Genomic DNA, 18,114 nt, shown 5'->3' with positions numbered 1-18,114 from the left:
GTGTCTGGAACAAAGCAAAACTGTGAAGTCTACATTTTCGGTGAATAGAGAAAGTGGACCTGCATAAATGATGTACTTTAGCAATTTAGACTAACTGCTTTACAGCAGAAGCATTAAAGAAACAAACCCAGAGCTAACAAGATTAGCTGTTTTCTTATGAGCTAAGTTTGGTTAAATGTGGAAGGTCTTTTAGATTCAGTTTTGTGTAATACACTTGTGGAGGTTTAGATTCTTTCAGCTGCTATTTTGGTTTAGTAAATGCACCATGTAACAGAGTGGTCATAAAGTAGACCACCAGAGGGTGCTGATACAGGGGCAAGAATTGATGGTAGGTAGAGGCAGGGGTGACACAAATAAAGCTCAATTGCTGAATGATAAAATAAACCCATGGCACAATTTGTGAATGTTTTTTAAATGTATATAAAGAGGATTCTTACCCATCAAGCCTAAGCTGAAACAGCTTTTATTGAGATAAAGCCACTAATTGTAATAATAATAATTATAATGATAGAAAGAGTTAGTATGTGTGTAGATCACCTTGTCCTCCTACTATGTTTCAGTTCAATAACCAACAGCTGTGATTGACCAATTCCAAATAAAAAAATGAAAGAGAGACATCCATCCATCCATTATCCCGCTTATCCTGTTCAGGGTCGCGAAGGGGGCTGGACCAGTCATTTGGCTAGAGGTGGGTTACACAATTAAGTTATCTTTTTGCAAAACATTAAGACCCTACACAACTGCATGGGTGTTTTTTTTTACCTTGTGTCGAATCAGACATAAACCAGACCACTGAAACGTTGACTTTCTAATACCTATTACTGAAGCCTGTTACTGCTGTCATCATGTTTAGATGATGCATTTTACAACACGCTGACCAGAACAGCCTATAATAACATTTTCCCCAGTATAGGTTGGTTACTGAGTGGCACCAAAGCCAGTGACAAGGAAGCAGAAGTAATATTCTGAACACGGCTGAAACAGCAAAGAGATAAAATAAGCATATTCACAAATTCAGTAAAGATCACACTGAGCAATAAATTGTTCAGTGTGTGCTGTACTGACTAAGAAAGCTGATTTCTCATGCCTGTGGAGCTGCACAGGCAGTGTCCACATGTTCCCATATGCATTGCATGGTATCATCTTCCATAACTTATTCCGCACTAATAATTTGGGATGCCTTAGTGTAGTTTGGTAGCTAGTTTGCACTACAAGCGAAGGCAGACACTAAAACTGCAAACTGAAATTCTCCTTGTTCAACATCTACATTCTGTACCGATGCTGGAGGAAGAGGAGCAGCTGATTTTGCAGCTGTGTCAGACACAGAGACCATCCGCTTCAAATGCATTTTCACACCATATAACTAACTCAGACAGAGGGGGACAAGGTTGAGAATCTGTGAAATTTCCCTGTAACACTTCTCTCCTCATTTTTTCAGAGGCCCTGACCTCTGTCACAAGCTGATAAATGAGAGTCAGCACCATCCCGCACCTTTGTATTAAACTCGAGCCGTCCTCTGATGTTACAGGGTCAAGTAATTTCATTTCATGCTTAGAAGAAAAGGTGACGAGGAGGCCTGATGAAACGAAGACGGCCCTGTCAACTTCTGAAGAAGAAAGGGTTCACTCACTTTTCTGAAGTGTCTGTCTTTGCATCGCCCTTCTCTACCTGTCAGTCTTCTCTCTTTGTTTTTACATCAAATGTTTCACTCGTCAAGGCCTAAAGGGAGAGTGAAGAAGCTTTAATCAGGGCCAGTACCTCTCTAATAATCGGCCTCATGAGGATTGTCTCCTGCCCAACCTGTTGAGCGTACCATCTGTGGATGTTCCGGGTTTTTTTAGTGCTCAAACATGTAACCACTATATTTATTCTGGTTGAGAAAAGCATACTGCACATACATCCATCATTTCCTTCCGCCAAGGCCCAGGCTGTCAAAGTCTGAAGTAGTCTGTGCTATTCATGCTGACCTTGCTCTTATATAAGACAAAGTTTGCCGCTGAATAACACGCAAAGTGGATTCCTAATGAGTTACCAACACAATCCTGAACGCATAAAAAACATCTGAATGACTTGGGTAGTGAAATGCTGCATACATAATCCTCCATAAATTATAAACGTCATAGTGCATACAGCAGGGCTTTGCTTATTAATTTATTGGCTGTGGCTCTACATTTATACAGTGGCTCAGACTAATGGGGCTGGTGAGAGTACTCAGCGAATCATTAAAATCATCAGCTTTCATTATGGAGGTCATTTAAAAGCCTCATTTACCCTTTGAAAAATAACACAGCTGTCAGTTGGCAGCAAACAAACATTTTTTCCACTCAAGTTTGTCATTCACAGCAATTATTCCGTTATGTTGGCCTTGCTATGAACTTGACTTTAATTTAATGCTGCCAGTTGCTATAGCGATGACATGGCTTGTTCTGTTGTGTTGGCGCAACACCAAAATGCTCCCACTCAGAGGCAGGTTCACTGCTCAGCAGTTTCTCTCTCTGGCAAACACTCAAACACACCAGGCAGAGAGAAGCAGATATACTGCTAATTAAATCATTCATCACTTATCAACGCCAATTAATAACTGATCGATGTTAGTATGCTATGTACTTAATAACTATACACTAGCTCACAATGATGAACAAAATGGTAAAAGTATATATATCTGCCTTAAAATGATCAATTATTCATATTCACTTCCAAATTGTTCAGTTTACTCTTTTAAAATAATTATAATATAATACTTAAGCACTTCCATAGAGGTTCATCATTATCTGTACCACTCATTATCCTACCCAACATTAACAATGCACCCCACCTCTCACTTCAAATCTGATTCGTCTATAGCTTCTAGGAGGCTTACTATTTGCTTTATAAAGAACCCAGCAAAGAACATGCTGCTTTTATGTGCTGCATCCATTGTGTTGAAACACATGCTTGGTAAGTGTGTTCAGCATTAAAATAATTGGCTCCCATCCTGATGAAAACATCTGTAGTGCGTGTACATGAGAGTGCAGTAAGGTTGTGAACACGGCATGATGACCTGGTCTGATTTTATCTACCATTTGGATCCATGGATAACAACGTCTGTGTCCTGGTGGATCGAGTGGACCGCCACGTTGGTCCTGACTGACTATCTGATAAATTGTCATGAGATTTTGTAGAGCATTCACAGTGTATCTTATGTTGTAACTGATGTTCTCATTTTTTTCATACCATAACATAACATGTTAAACATTAGACCTGCTTAATATCATAATATTACCACTGTCGGTGTGATCATGTTAGCATGCTGATGTTAGCAATTAGCTCAGCACCACTGTGCACATTGTGACAGAGTGACAAATGTGAACGTAAACATGACATCTTGTTTCATTGTGTACCCACTACACTTTTTAGAAGCCCCTTTTACACAGCCTGTCCAAGATAGGATGTTTACACCTCTGTTGGACCTCACTGTCTGTGTAATAGATACTGAGGTGTCGGGGCTTCTGGCAGCGGAGGAAGCCATTCATCCTCCAAGCAGCAGGTTGGCTGTTTGATCCCAAGCTCCTCCAGCCTACAAGTCAGAGTGTCCTTGGGCCAGAACCCCTTACTGAATCTGTTAAATAGCTCTCAGATGCCTGTGGGTATGTATGTGTGAGAAATTGTAAATGTGACATGTAGTATAAAGCACTTTTAATTATCTGTACACCAGAAAGGCGCTATTTAAGTGCAGTCCATTTACCATTTAGTAAGAGAGGCAAAAAAATGTGTTTGTATCTAAAGCAGGTCACACGTCTTTTGCTTCTGCAACGCCGGAAATATGACAGTATGTTTGGTTCAGTGTTAAAGTATAAAGGTGGCGTAACAGCAGAGCTTTATGAAAAAAGAGCAAGAGACACTGTAGGATGATTACCCAGACAGCTGTGGCTCTCAGCGGGATGTCCATTCAACTCTGGAACAGTGGGTCCATCACCTGATCTGTTCTAGCAAAGCCAGCAATTGCTCCTGATGGTTAGGTATGCACCTTGCACTGTTACTCGCTGCCATTAGTGTGTGAGTGTGTATGAACGGTTCAAAGAAGCAAACAGTAAAGTGCTTTGGATAAAAGACCATGTCCATCCAGTTAAGTGACCTTCTGTACCCTGTATGGAAGAAAGTGCCATTGCTCATTTCAAGGTTTTTCCTGTAATTAGTCCCCCATCTATATACCTCATGATGTTGATAGTAAAAACTGCACCCACACACAGGATCAATTTCATGACTTTTATTGTTTTTTTTCCATCTTTCATCCAAGTTTTAATGGCAAACACTGTCTGTATTAAAGGTTGCTGCTTGTTACATTTACCACACAGTGCAGGTGGTGGCCCAGGTAGTTTAAAGAGCAGTATGTGGAGTAGATAGCATTTATTGTAGCTTTGTATATCTCCTTATTCAGCCTCAGCAACTACTCTCAGCCAAGCAGTACATGCTCGTTGTAGTCTAAGCTAAGACGCTATAATATAATGAAGCTCCATGTATTTAAAGTGCAAATATTTCAGTGCTAGTGCAATATTTACTAGAGTGCCTGTTAAGCTCTGATAATGACAATGCCAGGTCTTTGTTAATGAGAAAAATGACTCACATTGTGCCAGAGGGTTGCTAAACAGGCAATTAAACATGGTACAATCCAAACTTACAAGGCATCTTGGATTTTCTCCATACAGTCAGGTTGATCATCCTGTCTCACCAAGTAATGAATGTTTTCACCCTGGCTCTGAGATTCTGACTCAGACTGGAGCTCAGAACCACAGCAGGAGCCAAAATCCCCAAACACGTAAACAAGGAGCTCCAGGGCAGACTCTCTGATCTGATTCGGGCCTGAGTGATGATCAAACCAGCGACAGATGTGCCAACATACCCTCTCCTTAAGATGATTGACTGGAGATGAAAGTCACCCTAATAAAGATGTCGCCCTTACTTTTACACAGCCCTTCTTCTTCTCTCTTCTTCTTTGTGTTTTTCTTTTAAAGCGATGAATGGAGACAGTTGTTGAAGTTGAATCTAAAGTTGCTCTCAAGTCTTTCCATTCTAAATCACCCTCGTAGCATTCATGGGGATGCTGTTGCTGCTCTTCCTGCTTGTCAAACTACCTTTAGGGCTTTTTGTCTTTTCCGTACCTGCTGCTGTTTCATCCTTGCTCTTGCGGAAACAGTAGACCCCATAGAGGCGGAATTTTTTATCAGCGAAGCCCAGGTGTCGGACGCCTGGCTGGGCCCCTCCGCAGCGAGTGCGTGGGTTGACGATGGGATAACGGATGCTGCCGTCCTCAAGCCAGCCGGCTTCACAGCGGTCCAGAAGCTGGAACTTCCACGCAGCGTACAGCTGACCCACTTTTGCCACCACTGAGCCATCTCGAACGCAGGCCTTCATCGCCTCCGCATAGTTCACCTTCTTAAAGCGTTTGAGGAAGTACACTTTGCCTGAGGGGATACAGAGGAGAGGATGTTTGTTGTAAGAACGTGTGAGAAGGTGAAGGACACCAGAGCATGTGCATTGTTCAGGACAGCGAAAGGAGAAACAGAGAGAGAAAGGATGAGAGAGTGAAGCCCCAGAGACAAGCCGAGCCCCGAGGGAAGATATTCTCACTTTTCCTGGCGTCTCTGATTGTTTTCAGAAAATCTATCATTCAAACAACAATCTGGGCAACTGCTCAAAATGGAACGGCAAAAGCACTCAAAATTGCTTTCTTTTGCTTTCATCTCACCGCTTTGGAGACTTTTCACGTGGCAGTATCAATGAAATTGGTCATGTGATTGCCTGAATTGCCTAAACTAAATATTCTCATGAGAAAGAAGCAAAAGTTAAAGAATCCTAGCAAGAATAAAGAGGTTAGTGTTTTTTTTCTGTAATGGAAATCATGTCGCAGCCTCAGCTCTGCACTTGGCTCAGCTATTGATTTTATGCTTGTTTATGTGACTGCTGGCTATTAGAGAGGCAGAATATTGTCTCATATTTCCCCGGGGGACACTCAGTGAATCCTTTCCAGCTGGACTGAGCTACAGTATCGGTCACGACCACTGCAGAAACCTCCTGCCCACAACAGACTGTCCACAATAATTAACACACAGGGGAAGCTAGAGCAACGGTTTCTGTCACACTGCCTTTTACGTGCTGAGGAAAAGCACTTTTCTGCAGTTTACTCTTTATCCCAAAACTGTTTTTGATTCAATTGAAGGCCATTGTTTTTCTCTGGATAATAAAAAAATTTTGTGAGAAGTGTGAAAAGTTTTAAATTCTGGGGCACATGCCGGCTTGAAGTCATGTTTTGGCTGACCGCCGGGGTCAGCCCTACACATGCCCTACACATGGGGTCTGTATGTGACTGAGTGAGTGTCGGTACTCTCAGAGCCGTAGAGAAAGAGAGTTGCAACATTGCAATGGCGGATCATGGAGAATATTGGACTCCACTGACGCGACTCTCTGTCTATACGGCTCTGGATACTTTGTTCGGGGGGTAGGCAGGGCTACAACACATTGTCATTGGCCTCATAAGGACAGTCCTTGTAACACATTGCCCACAAAAGCGCACATTGACCCGATGCGGTCAGCCACATACTAGGTTATGACCTGTTAAAACTGATTATTAACATTCCGATTATCAACAGAAGGCACACTATGTTTCCCTAATATGGTGTATGTTCTGACAAAGTAGTTAGACGCTGTTCTACTTTCTTGCTGAAAGAAAAAGCTCAATACCACTCTCATGTCTGTAGGTTAATATGAGGCTAGTTAGCTTAACATGAAGACTGCATCTTGGAGAAACAGTTAGCATGTCTTTGTCCAAGGGTAAGACTGTGCCCACCACAACCCTCTTTTATGCATAGAAAAGATACCAGATGTAATGTATTCATTAGAGACATATAGAAGTGCTGGTAGATGGATTTTGTTACCTTTAGACAGAAGCAGGCTGGCTGTGTCATCCTTTTTCTGGGTGCTGAGCAAACCAGCTGCTGGCTGTCTCTTTATATTTAGCATACATGCATGAGAGTGTTTAAAGCCCCCTCCAGAGAAAATCAAGTGTTTAACATTGTTAACATCTCCATGTGGTGTTTTTTCATGTGCTATAAGACACATCAGGGACAACATAAGGAGTCATCTCTATGGCTGGGCCTGTCTGCTTTTAAACTGCAGTGTAACACGCCGGCGTGCAGGATCTTTGCTGTTTTTTTCGGTAAGTTAAGTGTGTGTTTTGTTTAGTGGAAGTGGCTACGACGGCTCCACCCTACGATCTCTACTGTGCAGACTGGCTCCAAATGACGTCACCATCGCAAGATGCCAGCGCCTCATGGGGGCTATTTTGGCATCAATTCCATACAATGAGAGCAGTTGGAGACGCGTCGTCCATATACTGTCATTTTGTGCAACCTATGGCAACCACTTTGGCGATGCGCGAGCCAGCTGTAACTGTCAGCGTATTTTTTGCAAACTCACTAGAGACCACTAAGCGATGCCAGAGACGTGTTTTGGTTTCGGCTGTAATTTTATGAAAGGAGAAATGGTTGGGAGTTTGCTTAGTTGGCAGGGACTATGCAGAGACTATGCAGATTCAGGAATTTTTAATGAAGGAGTAGGAGGAGAAGCCTTGGGAGGATTTTTACAAGGTAATAAAATGTATTTTGCTGAAAAAAATATGAGAGAATTTATAATTTCAAGCTGAGTATCTTGTATATCTTAAAACATGACTGGAGCTGATCTTTAATAATCGTCTCATCTAAGTCCTTGCAACAAAGTGGATAGATATATTTCCCAAAATAACAACCTATATTTAAACATGGTTGGTATCTTCAAAGACAAAAACCTTATATCACCTTTCCTCCATGTACAGCCCTTTTTCTGCTGCTCTGAGACTCCACATGACTTTTATGATGCAAAACTTCTTTATCAAGCGTGTGTGTGTGACAGAGACACTGGCAGAATCTCTGTGGGAATGTGATGGGAATCAAAGCTCTGGGATATGAAAGGCAATGCTTGGCTCCCAGAGGACAGCGTGGCCCTAACAGGGCAGCATCAACACAGCCTGATCTGAATCCAATGGCCTTAGGCCTGTGAGTTCACAGGCAGAGATCAGAGACATGGCCCTGATATCCAAAGGCACAACTAAAGGATACTGATATATCCAGCCCGTTTCTTTTTCTGCTTTAAATATGAGCCACAGATGCCGGATACTCATTTAGTATTTAGTTGTGTGATCATGCACACGGACTAAAAAGTGTTCAGATACAGAACTTCAGATATAGATGCATGTGCACACAACTATTTCTGGCTGACACCCTTCATCTCTGTCCCTTTCTCTCTCACCATTCAGCTTAGAAGTGAAGCAGAAAGCATCATAGTGCTCCTCCTCCAAGTGCCGGTAGCCATAGTTACGAACGCCTGCAGGGGTGTCCTTGCGGCCGCACTGGTCTCTGGGATGAGCGATAGGGTACTGGACTGAGCCGTCCTCCAGCCATCCAGCATTACACCAGTCTAGTCCTTCCAGCCAGGCCTGTGGAGGCAGATAATATAGATCAGTGAGTCATACTGAAGGATGAAAGGCATTATTAAGAGGAGAAAGAACTTGGTTTATCTCTTCTGACATACCTCCATTAATCTGGACTTTAATGTATGAGGCTTTTTAAAATATGAGGATGAGCCTGCAGTAAAATCTCTGCTCTAGTAATTTGCATATTCTAATTTTTACAGCTACAACAGTGCTCTATTGAAGAATATGCACCACAAGGTGTGAGCTATAATAAATCAAAAAGTGATCTCTGACTTCTACTCTAATCTTTCTTAATCTGCCTTTAACATGACTGACATCTGAAGCACAGGAAAGTCAGAAACTCACCTTGTGCAGTTGAGAGTGGGAGGCCAGAATGGCGTCCTGCTGTTTGCAGGCATCCTCCGCTTGGTGGTAGTTAAGCTTATAGCGCCCCTCACGGGGGTAGTAGGGGAATACCACTCCTACATGGGGCAGAAACAGACCTGCTGTTGAGTGTTAGGATGTCTATTTCACTGTTTCCATTTACGGAACTATATATACGGAATTATACGATAGACAACCAAGCATTAAAAAAACCAGCATCTTTATTTCCTGACCTTCGAGGTCAAGGTTGACAAATCCTGTGTCGTCTTCCATGTCATTAGTGACCTCACACTCATAGCGCCCGTAGTCCTCCAGTGTGACATTCTGGATGATCACTGAGGCGTCACCTGGTCCAGCCTGCTCCAGAAACACACGGCCTCTGTACGAGCCAAACACACGCTGCTGCCTGGAGAGATTTGACACAAAGTATTTTATTAGTAGTATTTGTATTTTAGAGCTTAAAAAACAGAACGCCTTACTTTACTGTCTTCTGAAACAAAGGGCAATATATTGTTCATGGTATCTGAGTGGGTTTGTCCAACATAGTATGTGATAGAGAAGTAAAATCCCTCAGTTAAGTCAACATTTGTTTGGATGGGCCCTTTAATTAAAAAATGCAGAGGCAGATTTCACCTTCCGAGTGCCACAAAGACGTCCTCAAACTGCAGCGCATCCGTCACTTTGGTCCATTTAATCCGGATGCGAGCAGGATCTGTGTTCTCCGGCTCGTGGTGGAACCTGCAGGGCAGAGTGATGGAGCCTCCACGATGTGTCACCACTTTGCCTGGAGCTGTCTGCACAATCACCGCTCCGCTGTCATCCTCTGTGGGACGAAAGAGGAGGAAGGCTGGGTTATCAAAATACTGTATTTAGAGAATAACAATGAGCTTTTTTTTAACCTATCTTTATTTATTTATATTTGTTTATGGTTTGTTTATGGTTTGTCATAGTGAACTGATACCATACTCATATCTTGGCCAAGAAATTATAAATTTTGAAATGTAAAACGTTAAAAGTTAAATGAAGATGTACACATGCCGTAGTGTTGTGTTCTCTGTTTGTCTCTCTCTCTCCTGTGTGCTCCAGGTGCAGCTCTCCCACTCACTGCAGCAGGTGATTAAGCTCACCTGTGTTAACTTCAGCAATCAAGGCAGGAGTATAAAGAACAACAGAGAGGAGGCAGCCAGTGCCAGTGGGCCATTCGGCTGTGTGTGTCAGACGTCATTGTGCTCATGTTTACTCCTTCAGTGAAAGGAAGGTGTTCCTTCGTCAGCTCTAGAGTTTCTTTGTTGTTGTAATTTTGTTTAATACTGTTTGGACTCTTAACATAGATCAGCTACTTTGTTTGTTTTTGATAGAAGCTCACTTTTTGTTCACATTTGGCTTTAGTTGTGAATAAATTTCTTTAAATGTTCTTATACTTTGTTCCTTCCTTCTTTTTCCTGGGTTTTAATGTATTGTTATTCCCCTCATCCCCTAGTCCGTGCAGTTAAGTGCTTGTAATGCTGTTTACAATCACCCCTGATACAGCCAATATTTGCAACTCTTATAGAAAAGAAATGCCGCCTTGTGACACAAAATAGATATAAATTGAATCAGCATCAGCTACGAAGACATGTTGTGTTTACTTGAGCTGTCACGTTAGGGCCTCAGCATCCTGCGTATCAATAGAGGGGAACATTATTTTGGTTGAGTTGAGAAAATGTGCAGCTCTTTCACGACAACCTGTCATTACCCTCTGCTGAGAGCAATTCAGTGGAATGTCCCAAGGCTAACGATAACCATAGGCTGCTTCTTCCAGGCTGCAGACATTTGTTGTTTGTCGTGTGTGTGTGTGTGTGTGTGTTCCTAGGCAACCAAATGCTGCATACACAAGTGTGGTATTAACATTTATAACATTTAATAAGCGGCTGCACAAGGTTTTCTGCTGTGCTGTGACCAGATAAAAGGACCTACAATTATCCATGCCAGCCAGCCATTAGTCCTGACACTGCCCTCTGTTCTCTGCAAAGTTGTTTACCACCAACAGACGTGAAAACATCAACAGGGGTTTAATTAAAATTTTGTGCACATTATTTCCCTGCACCAATAGCAACACTTGCAACAGACTGATAAGAAAAACAACATCATGTTACCATTACATGATAATGTGAGATACCACAGACCTCCTTTTTAATGGGAGTAAAGTAAACAACAACTGTAAGGGGCAAAGATCTCGTGCTTGTTGTTGCACCAGTGGCCCGCACTGGTTTTTCAGAGTGCCTGTGTGAAGGGAGTTGGGATAGCATGTACATGTGTTACATTGTAATGGTTCAGCTGGCAGATTAGAAGCAGGCAGCTGTTAAATAGAGCAAACAAGTTCTGATCAAACCTCTGTATTTTCCCTGCCAGACAGACAAAGTTCAGGCTAAGGTAATAATATGCCAGCCCGCCGGTGGTGCAGTGGTTAGCGCTGTCGCCTCACAGCTAGAATGTTCCTTAATCAAAAACCTGTTCAGACGAAGGAGGCCTTTCTGTGTGGAGTTTGCATGTTCTCCCCGTGCATGCATGGGTTCCCTCCGGGTACTCCAGCTTCCTCCCACAATCCAAACACATGCTCGGTAGGTTAACTGGTGACTCTAAATTGCCCGTAGGTGTGACTGTGGGCGTGAAAGATTGTCTGTCTCTATGTGTCAGTCCTGTGCTTGACTGGCGACCATCAAGGGTTTTCCCCCACCTAATGCCCATGACAGCTGGGATAGGCTCCAGTAAGTTTTCATGTGATTTTGGAGTTTAAAGTTTAAAAGATGGAGCTCTCTGATTTTCTCCCTCATCTCGGATATTGACTGCTTAAGCCCTGGATGAGATTTAATGCAAGCATCTTCCTGGTTTCAAAGGTGTCACTCTTATAACTTTGCTTACAAATGTTCTAGTACATGCTGTAACAGCTATGCAAATGAGTGCAGAATGTGGAGCTCCACACTCAGCTGCTTTGATCAATAAGAAACAGGAGAGAAGAAAATGTCCTTACCGAGCACATGCACCACCTTTCTCTTGCCGTTCTCTGTGTCAGCAGGCAGGGGAGTCACTGAGAGGGCACAAGTCAGGATGAAAACCGCCAAGGATGTCTTCCAAAAGGCCAGAGGCCTTGGCTGCTTTGAGAACTGCTGGGATAAGCACAACAAAGAATTGGGGTTATGACATGTTTACCAAAAATGAAACGAGAAACCAGACAGGAGCTTTCAAGGGGCACAATTAGGACTTAAAACACAGAGAAAACACAGAGGGAAGCCAAAGGTACAAAGGACAGCAGCCTGACACCTTAATTGTCCTGGTATTACCCCAAGGAGAAACAACAAATAACTTCAGAATAAAAACCCTTATAGGACTTACTGTACATAAATAATGATGAATTCAAAATTTGCAATGGACATAGCATCACATGATCTATCACATGCAACTGCCTTTTGCCTTGCAGTTGTGCTCTATCCCCACCAGAGAGCTCACACTTCTTTTGGTGTTCATAAGTTGGGTAGTTTAGCTCCTGAGCAAGACAAAATGAAGCAGAGAATTATATTTCCTCAACTTTCTCAAAACAAGAAAATAAGGTTAGCAGACTTGGCTGTGCTTGGTTTGAGAGTCTTCTTCCCATAGTAAGCGCCAGCTGTGGCGCTCACAGTCACAGTGTGAAAAGAGGAGATAGTCCTCACGGGATCGTCAAGACTTTAAGCTTGTGTGGAACTTTTTTATCTTTACTGCCAAGGACGAGTTTAAGGAAAAGAAGAATTTGGAGGGAAACAAGTTTGGCTTAGTGGAGGCAAAAAGCAAACAAAAGAATATGCAAACATGAACTACAAAAAAGGTCATCAGTAAAATGAATAGAACTCGGTCTGTGTAGCTTTATTTACATAGCAGATGCACATACAGAAGGGCAGAAAGAGGCTATAACACATTTGAGTTCTCATTAATTGTACAAGTACTCTCAAGGTTATGAACGAGCATTTGATCTGAACACTACAGCTGCACACTCGTGTGTATTGTCAGCCAGCATGTGACATCCCTGGTGGTGCTGATTCAATCCATGATGGAATGCAACGAAGATAGCCTTCTGCAAAATAAACACACATGCTCGGATACACAGGTTAGTGTTTTGCTTCATTGTGAATGCAAAAATACAACAGTCAAGTGTGCTGCAGCTGTGTGCCCTGCTAGAGGTCTGCATTGTCCGTGTCACCTGTGAATAATCACCTCCGATCATACACAGAAACATCACTGCTGCAGCACATCACATATGAACAGGCCTCAATGAAGCTGAGTCACCAAACCAGCCACTAACATGCACATTACACACTATAAACAATCCTGCTGCATCATTCCTCTCAAGGTGAGTCCAATGTAATTCCCTGTAGTTGTCCTGCAGCACAGAGAACCGCACAGCAGAGCTGTATTAACGGAGCACAGAAGTGAACTTACCATGGCTATCACAACAGGATTAGAGCCCGGATGCATCAGATGTGCCGCTGTGTGCCGTTTAACTTCTCAGCCAGGCTAAACGTTGCTCTGCAGCAGCAGCAGCAGCAGCACTCGCCTCTCTCCCTCCCTCTCTCTCTGCTTCCAGTCCCATCGCTGATCTCTCGCACTGCAGGGGAACCACCGGTGTTTGTGGGACCTGCAGTCCTCAGATGACGCAGCACACATTGCAGACTGTGTGGAGGAGTCAATCACTGCAATGACTTCACTGTGTGTCTGTGCATCATTCCATTAGTCCATTAAAGTGTCACTTATTGGTTTAAGTGTCACACAGTTACGTAATAGAGACATTAACATTGATAAACAGGACTAGTGTTTGAATGTAAGAAGCCTACATTTATGAAAGGAACTGTATATTAAAGACAGGTTTATCTTATTAATAACTACTTTTTATTGCAATTAAGTATTTTGATGCTGCAGTACAGTTTCTACTAAACACATATCATGAACTCAGGACGGTCCATTGTGCAGGCTTAATTCTTTGAATAGATTTTAACTATATTGATCTACAATTGGGCTGCACGATGGTGCAGTGGTTAGCGCTTCAGCCTCGCAGCCAGAAGGATCCTAGTTCTAATGCTGGTTTGGACTTCGGGGGTCTTTCTGTGTGGAGTTTGTTCTCCTCATGCATGCATGGGTTCCCTCCGGGTACTCCGGCTTCCTCCCACAGTCAAAAGATTGGAATTGGTCACTCTGAATTGCCCGTAGGTGTGAATGTGAGTGTGAAAGGTCATATCTCTTAACCTGGTCCAAAAAGTCAGCGGCTTTCAAGAATGATACAACAATACTACAACACAGCAGGCCGACTTTGATTACACTGTTAATGAAGGGGATATTAACTGGCTTTTGCCAAATAAAACTGCAATGGTTAGTTTGTGCTGAAAATAATCAGGCCTAACCCGAATTTCTGTGGGCAATTGCAATATAAAGCTTCTAGTTCACTGGGTAAAAATCAAAGGTTTTGAAGACTTTTGTCTCTGCAGCTCGTTCATTGAGTTTTGTGTATGTCTATGATATCGAAGGCAGCTGCAGGAGCCTGTTTGAGTCTTCCGTATCCATATATGCTCTATGCTCTTCATACACTCACCAATGGAATAAGGTGTTTAAGAACAGCATCACTCACATGTTTTACACTGAAGTTCCTTTAAAGTAGATGTAGATATTGGCATATGGTACAGACTCTAAGAGAGCCTTCCATGAGATTGACAGTAAATAAGAGAAGCAATAATAATATAATGTAAAGGCAGCTGACAATGAGAGAAGACAGGGCACTCAGCATGAGACGGCTGCACTTTGTGATACACTTGATACACTGGTAGCTACATTATAGCATATTGTGCTGCTGAAATTCAAGTTGACTAGCAATGTCTTGGAGAATAAGGAAGGGGACTCTGTGAACTGCAGTGCAGCTGCTGGAGTAACTGCAGCCCTGCGTAGCCTCAGTGTGAGAGGAGATACAAGACAAATCTGCCAAGCTTCTCCCCGGAGCATCTCAGACCTATCAGCTTGAGATGCAGCGCACAAAATTGGAAAAGGAAAATTGCTGTTGGCAATGAAGAGATGTTGTGTTGGAGTGAGAAATTCAAGGTCAACGATATTAACATTGACAGTTTTGAGGCTCTAGCCAACAGCTGAATGCTGTTATGGTGATATGGGATTTTTTTTGTTTTAATATTATGAATAATATAAAAAAGAATATAGACAAGGTCTGTGTGTACCACAGAGCAGGACAGAGAGATATAATCCTCCTACATACAGTCACTATTAGACTGACTATAGGCAACTTTCTCCAAATACGGGTGTAGCGGGGAGCATCTTCTTAAATGAAATGCATAATAAATGAACTGAGAGCAACCGGCCGGAGATGTCTGTCAGCAGTGATTGAGTGGGCTGGATTTTAAGGATTTAAAAGCCCAGTTTGCCAAGTGATATCAAGAAATGGGACTATTCATGTTGGTGCACTGGTGCATAAAAGAATCCATTACAGGTGTTCAGTTTGTCCCCGGAGACGCATGGGTGGGCAGAGCTGGTTATGTCGGCCAAAAATCAATGAAGCAAGGGGTTCAGTGTTTCCTGCCTACCGATGTTTGCAGATGTGCCTAACAATAGACTGTAGCAGATTTACATTTCCACTACTATGTACAAGCAACACCTAAACAGCAAGACTACAGAGTCATATGCACACACTTACCATACCCATTTGATACCAGCCACCCATGGCCAGATGAACCTGAAAATGGATCCTGGGCCTCTTTGCACCTTTTGAGCAAAATATAATCTTATCTAATGAGGATATTAAAACCTCTTTTCTACAAGGCCTCAAGATGAGGTCATACTCAAGTGGAAACCTCTAAGGTGATAAATGAAGCCGGAAGAAGTGAAAAAAAAGCTGCAGTTCCTTAAAGGCTCAGTTCAGGCTGGCTCCAAAAGCAACTCAATTCCTATTCGTCCCCAAATTAAACTGGCAAGATTTACAGCAGTAATAAACAGTCCTACAGCCTGATACAGACAACATGTTTGATCTCTATAGCTCTTATTTCTAAACATGACAACTGTAGGGGTAAGAATTCTTATATTACTAAACATTTTATTGCTAAGAACTGAAGAAGCCTTTTGGATGAGAGGTGAAACGTCTTCAAGAACTTCAACCAGTTTCCTTTTGGATGAAGCGTAAAATCACCATGACCTGGATGACTGAGAACCTTCACAGACACATTACTAAACAGTTTTAATACTATTAAAGATTCAGTATTAAAACTAACTTTTTGTCATATTTGTTCAAACTGTCAATTTATCCATGCAGTACGTGAGAGAGATAATCTGTGAAAAAATCATGATCCTCTGGCTCCTCTTACTGCTCCTAATGGCATTTGCTTCGATGGCGGTGGCGTAATACAACGACTGCAGTTGTTGTCATTTCACGTTTTTACCAGTGTGTCCGCCATATTGTATACCTGTCTTCTTCAGTTGCCATGGTTACTAGCCTGCGCGCGCATGACAGTCTCCTCTGCGGGGAGGGCTATGGAGGCAGGACTGAGCGCCACAGAGAGAGGGGGAGGGACCTGGAGGTTGTAATCTTTAAAATGTTCTCCAACTTACCTGCTGCAGCTTTAAGTCTTCAAGTTTTGCAAAATTAAGGGCATTGTTCCTTTGATTAACAGCTGCTACCTGTCTGCTCAGTGTCATGTCAGCTGCTAATGGCCAGCACCATAAATAGCTTGTTTGCTCATTCAAAAAATAACTGGCTAAAAGCAAAACTGAGCTTTACTCATTTTTAGCCTATTGTATTTTTAAATGACAAATTTTTATCCGTGTATAGAATTTTATGATACTAAATGCTTGTTTTTTTATTACACTGGAAATGTAAAGTCTGGGAACAAGTGGGGACAAGAGCTGAACATTAACAAAGCTTTAAACTCTCTGTGCAGCACATCAGTTTCATGCTCTGTACTGGAACTATGTTAAATTACTTTGTCACTTTTCAATTTATACATTCAAAGCGTGATGTTCACGCTAGTTAACCAGCTCATTGACCAGCTAATGAAGTGGCCAACTGTACAGCTTTGTTAACTAGCACCACCCCCTCGTCCAAATGATCACTTCTGTCTCCAAAAACAAAAACAAAATAGCATTGCAGCGGCCAAATTGTCAAAGGCATTTGACAAAACCAAACGGTGAGGTCATGGCGGCCACGTCCATGATTTAAAAAGTCTATGGTCATACTGCAGGACCTTTACCTCTTCTGTTGGTGCAAAAGAAGAAGCACACAAATCAAACACACAGTGAACCTGGGGATGTGTTGCCCACGAGGGTCTGCTTCCACAGGGTTGTTGTCCACTTTGACATGTTTCTTATGCAGTATGGCTTTCATGTTTTTACATTAGAAAAGGAATGTGTGTTCAAATGAGTCAAACTGCCGGAGACCATCACAGTCACTGTCAAACATTAAAACTAGCATTTTAATTGGATTTGAGCTTAAGGTTAAAAATATACTCACTACATGATATGTGATGCATTCATTGAAGCCATATGTCATGCATCCATTAAAACATTATGCAAAAGTCTTTCCATTATAAATCTGTACCTCTTCCATCCCTGCAGAGTGAACTGTTTTGCTGTATTTTTCAAAGTCACAGCTCCACAGCTCTGTGGCGTCGAATGCACAGCCGAGCAGACATCTGCAGCAGAGATCCCCTGTGACTGCCATCGTGGGATTACAGAGCTGTTTGCAGCGGCCGCATTTGATTTAAAGCCTCTGTCACACGCACAGAATGTGCTGCTAGCATGTGAAAGCAGGGGCGATGCTTCATTTCAGCGTGAAAAAGCTGCTGAGGGAAAGGGATTTAAATGAGTCTGCCTCCTTCTGCCTGTCTGCTGGCCTCAGAAAAGTACGAGGGGAAATGACTTATGACTTCTTTTATTGATGATGTGAGACTGAGAGAAGAGTTAAACTCCTGCTCTAAACCCCTTTACCTCACTCTGGAAAACACTGTGCTCATTTAAATGGCTGAGCTCCATCCAAGGCCTTACAATATTGAAAAGGCTTGGCAGATGAATTCAGTAATTGTCATATACTTCACAATCTAGACAGTCATATTGAATAGTCCTCACAGTGCTGACAATGCTCTTAACAGCCTTTCTTCTAATTGAATGCAAGACAATCGTCTCACAGACTGCCCGCTGGTCATTTCACTGTGTTTGTTTATGCAAACACAATTCACTTGATGTCTTTGTAAGAG

At 42.4% G+C, this 18,114-nt stretch overlaps 1 protein-coding gene across 1 annotated transcript; it reads right to left on the bottom strand.

The window, feature by feature from the left end:
- Positions 1-4,247: 4,247 nt before the first annotated feature.
- hapln4 (hyaluronan and proteoglycan link protein 4) lies at positions 4,248-13,372 on the bottom strand. The gene is made up of 7 exons (XM_069679674.1): positions 13,319-13,372; positions 11,877-12,012; positions 9,500-9,689; positions 9,100-9,272; positions 8,849-8,964; positions 8,320-8,506; positions 4,248-5,441 (listed from the first exon to the last, which is right to left on the bottom strand). Exons 1-7 carry the CDS (start codon positions 13,352-13,354, stop codon positions 5,050-5,052), a joined length of 1,230 nt encoding a protein of 409 aa, XP_069535775.1. The 5' UTR covers positions 13,355-13,372; the 3' UTR covers positions 4,248-5,049.
- Between the last annotated feature and the right edge of the window lie 4,742 nt (positions 13,373-18,114).

This window comes from Semicossyphus pulcher, unplaced genomic scaffold (genome assembly GCF_022749685.1).
Source record: "Semicossyphus pulcher isolate SPU_LCO1_2020_fin unplaced genomic scaffold, fSemPul1.0.p SCAF_4, whole genome shotgun sequence".
NCBI lineage: Eukaryota > Metazoa > Chordata > Actinopteri > Labriformes > Labridae > Semicossyphus > Semicossyphus pulcher.
This window is presented reverse-complemented; position numbering and strand designations above follow the sequence as displayed.

What these genes read in the sequence shown, in the direction of transcription:
- hapln4 (XM_069679674.1), bottom strand. Translation starts at nt 13,354, where the DNA reads ATGCATCCGGGCTCTAATCCTGTTGTGATAGCCATG. An exon ending in GTCTTTGTGGCACTCGGAAG is followed by an intron (nt 9,273 to 9,499) that starts GTGAAATCTGCC and finishes AAATCTCTCCAG; the next exon opens with GCAGCAGCGTGTGTTTGGCT. An exon ending in CTTCACTTCTAAGCTGAATG is followed by an intron (nt 5,442 to 8,319) that starts GTGAGAGAGAAA and finishes GTATCCCCTCAG; the next exon opens with GCAAAGTGTACTTCCTCAAA.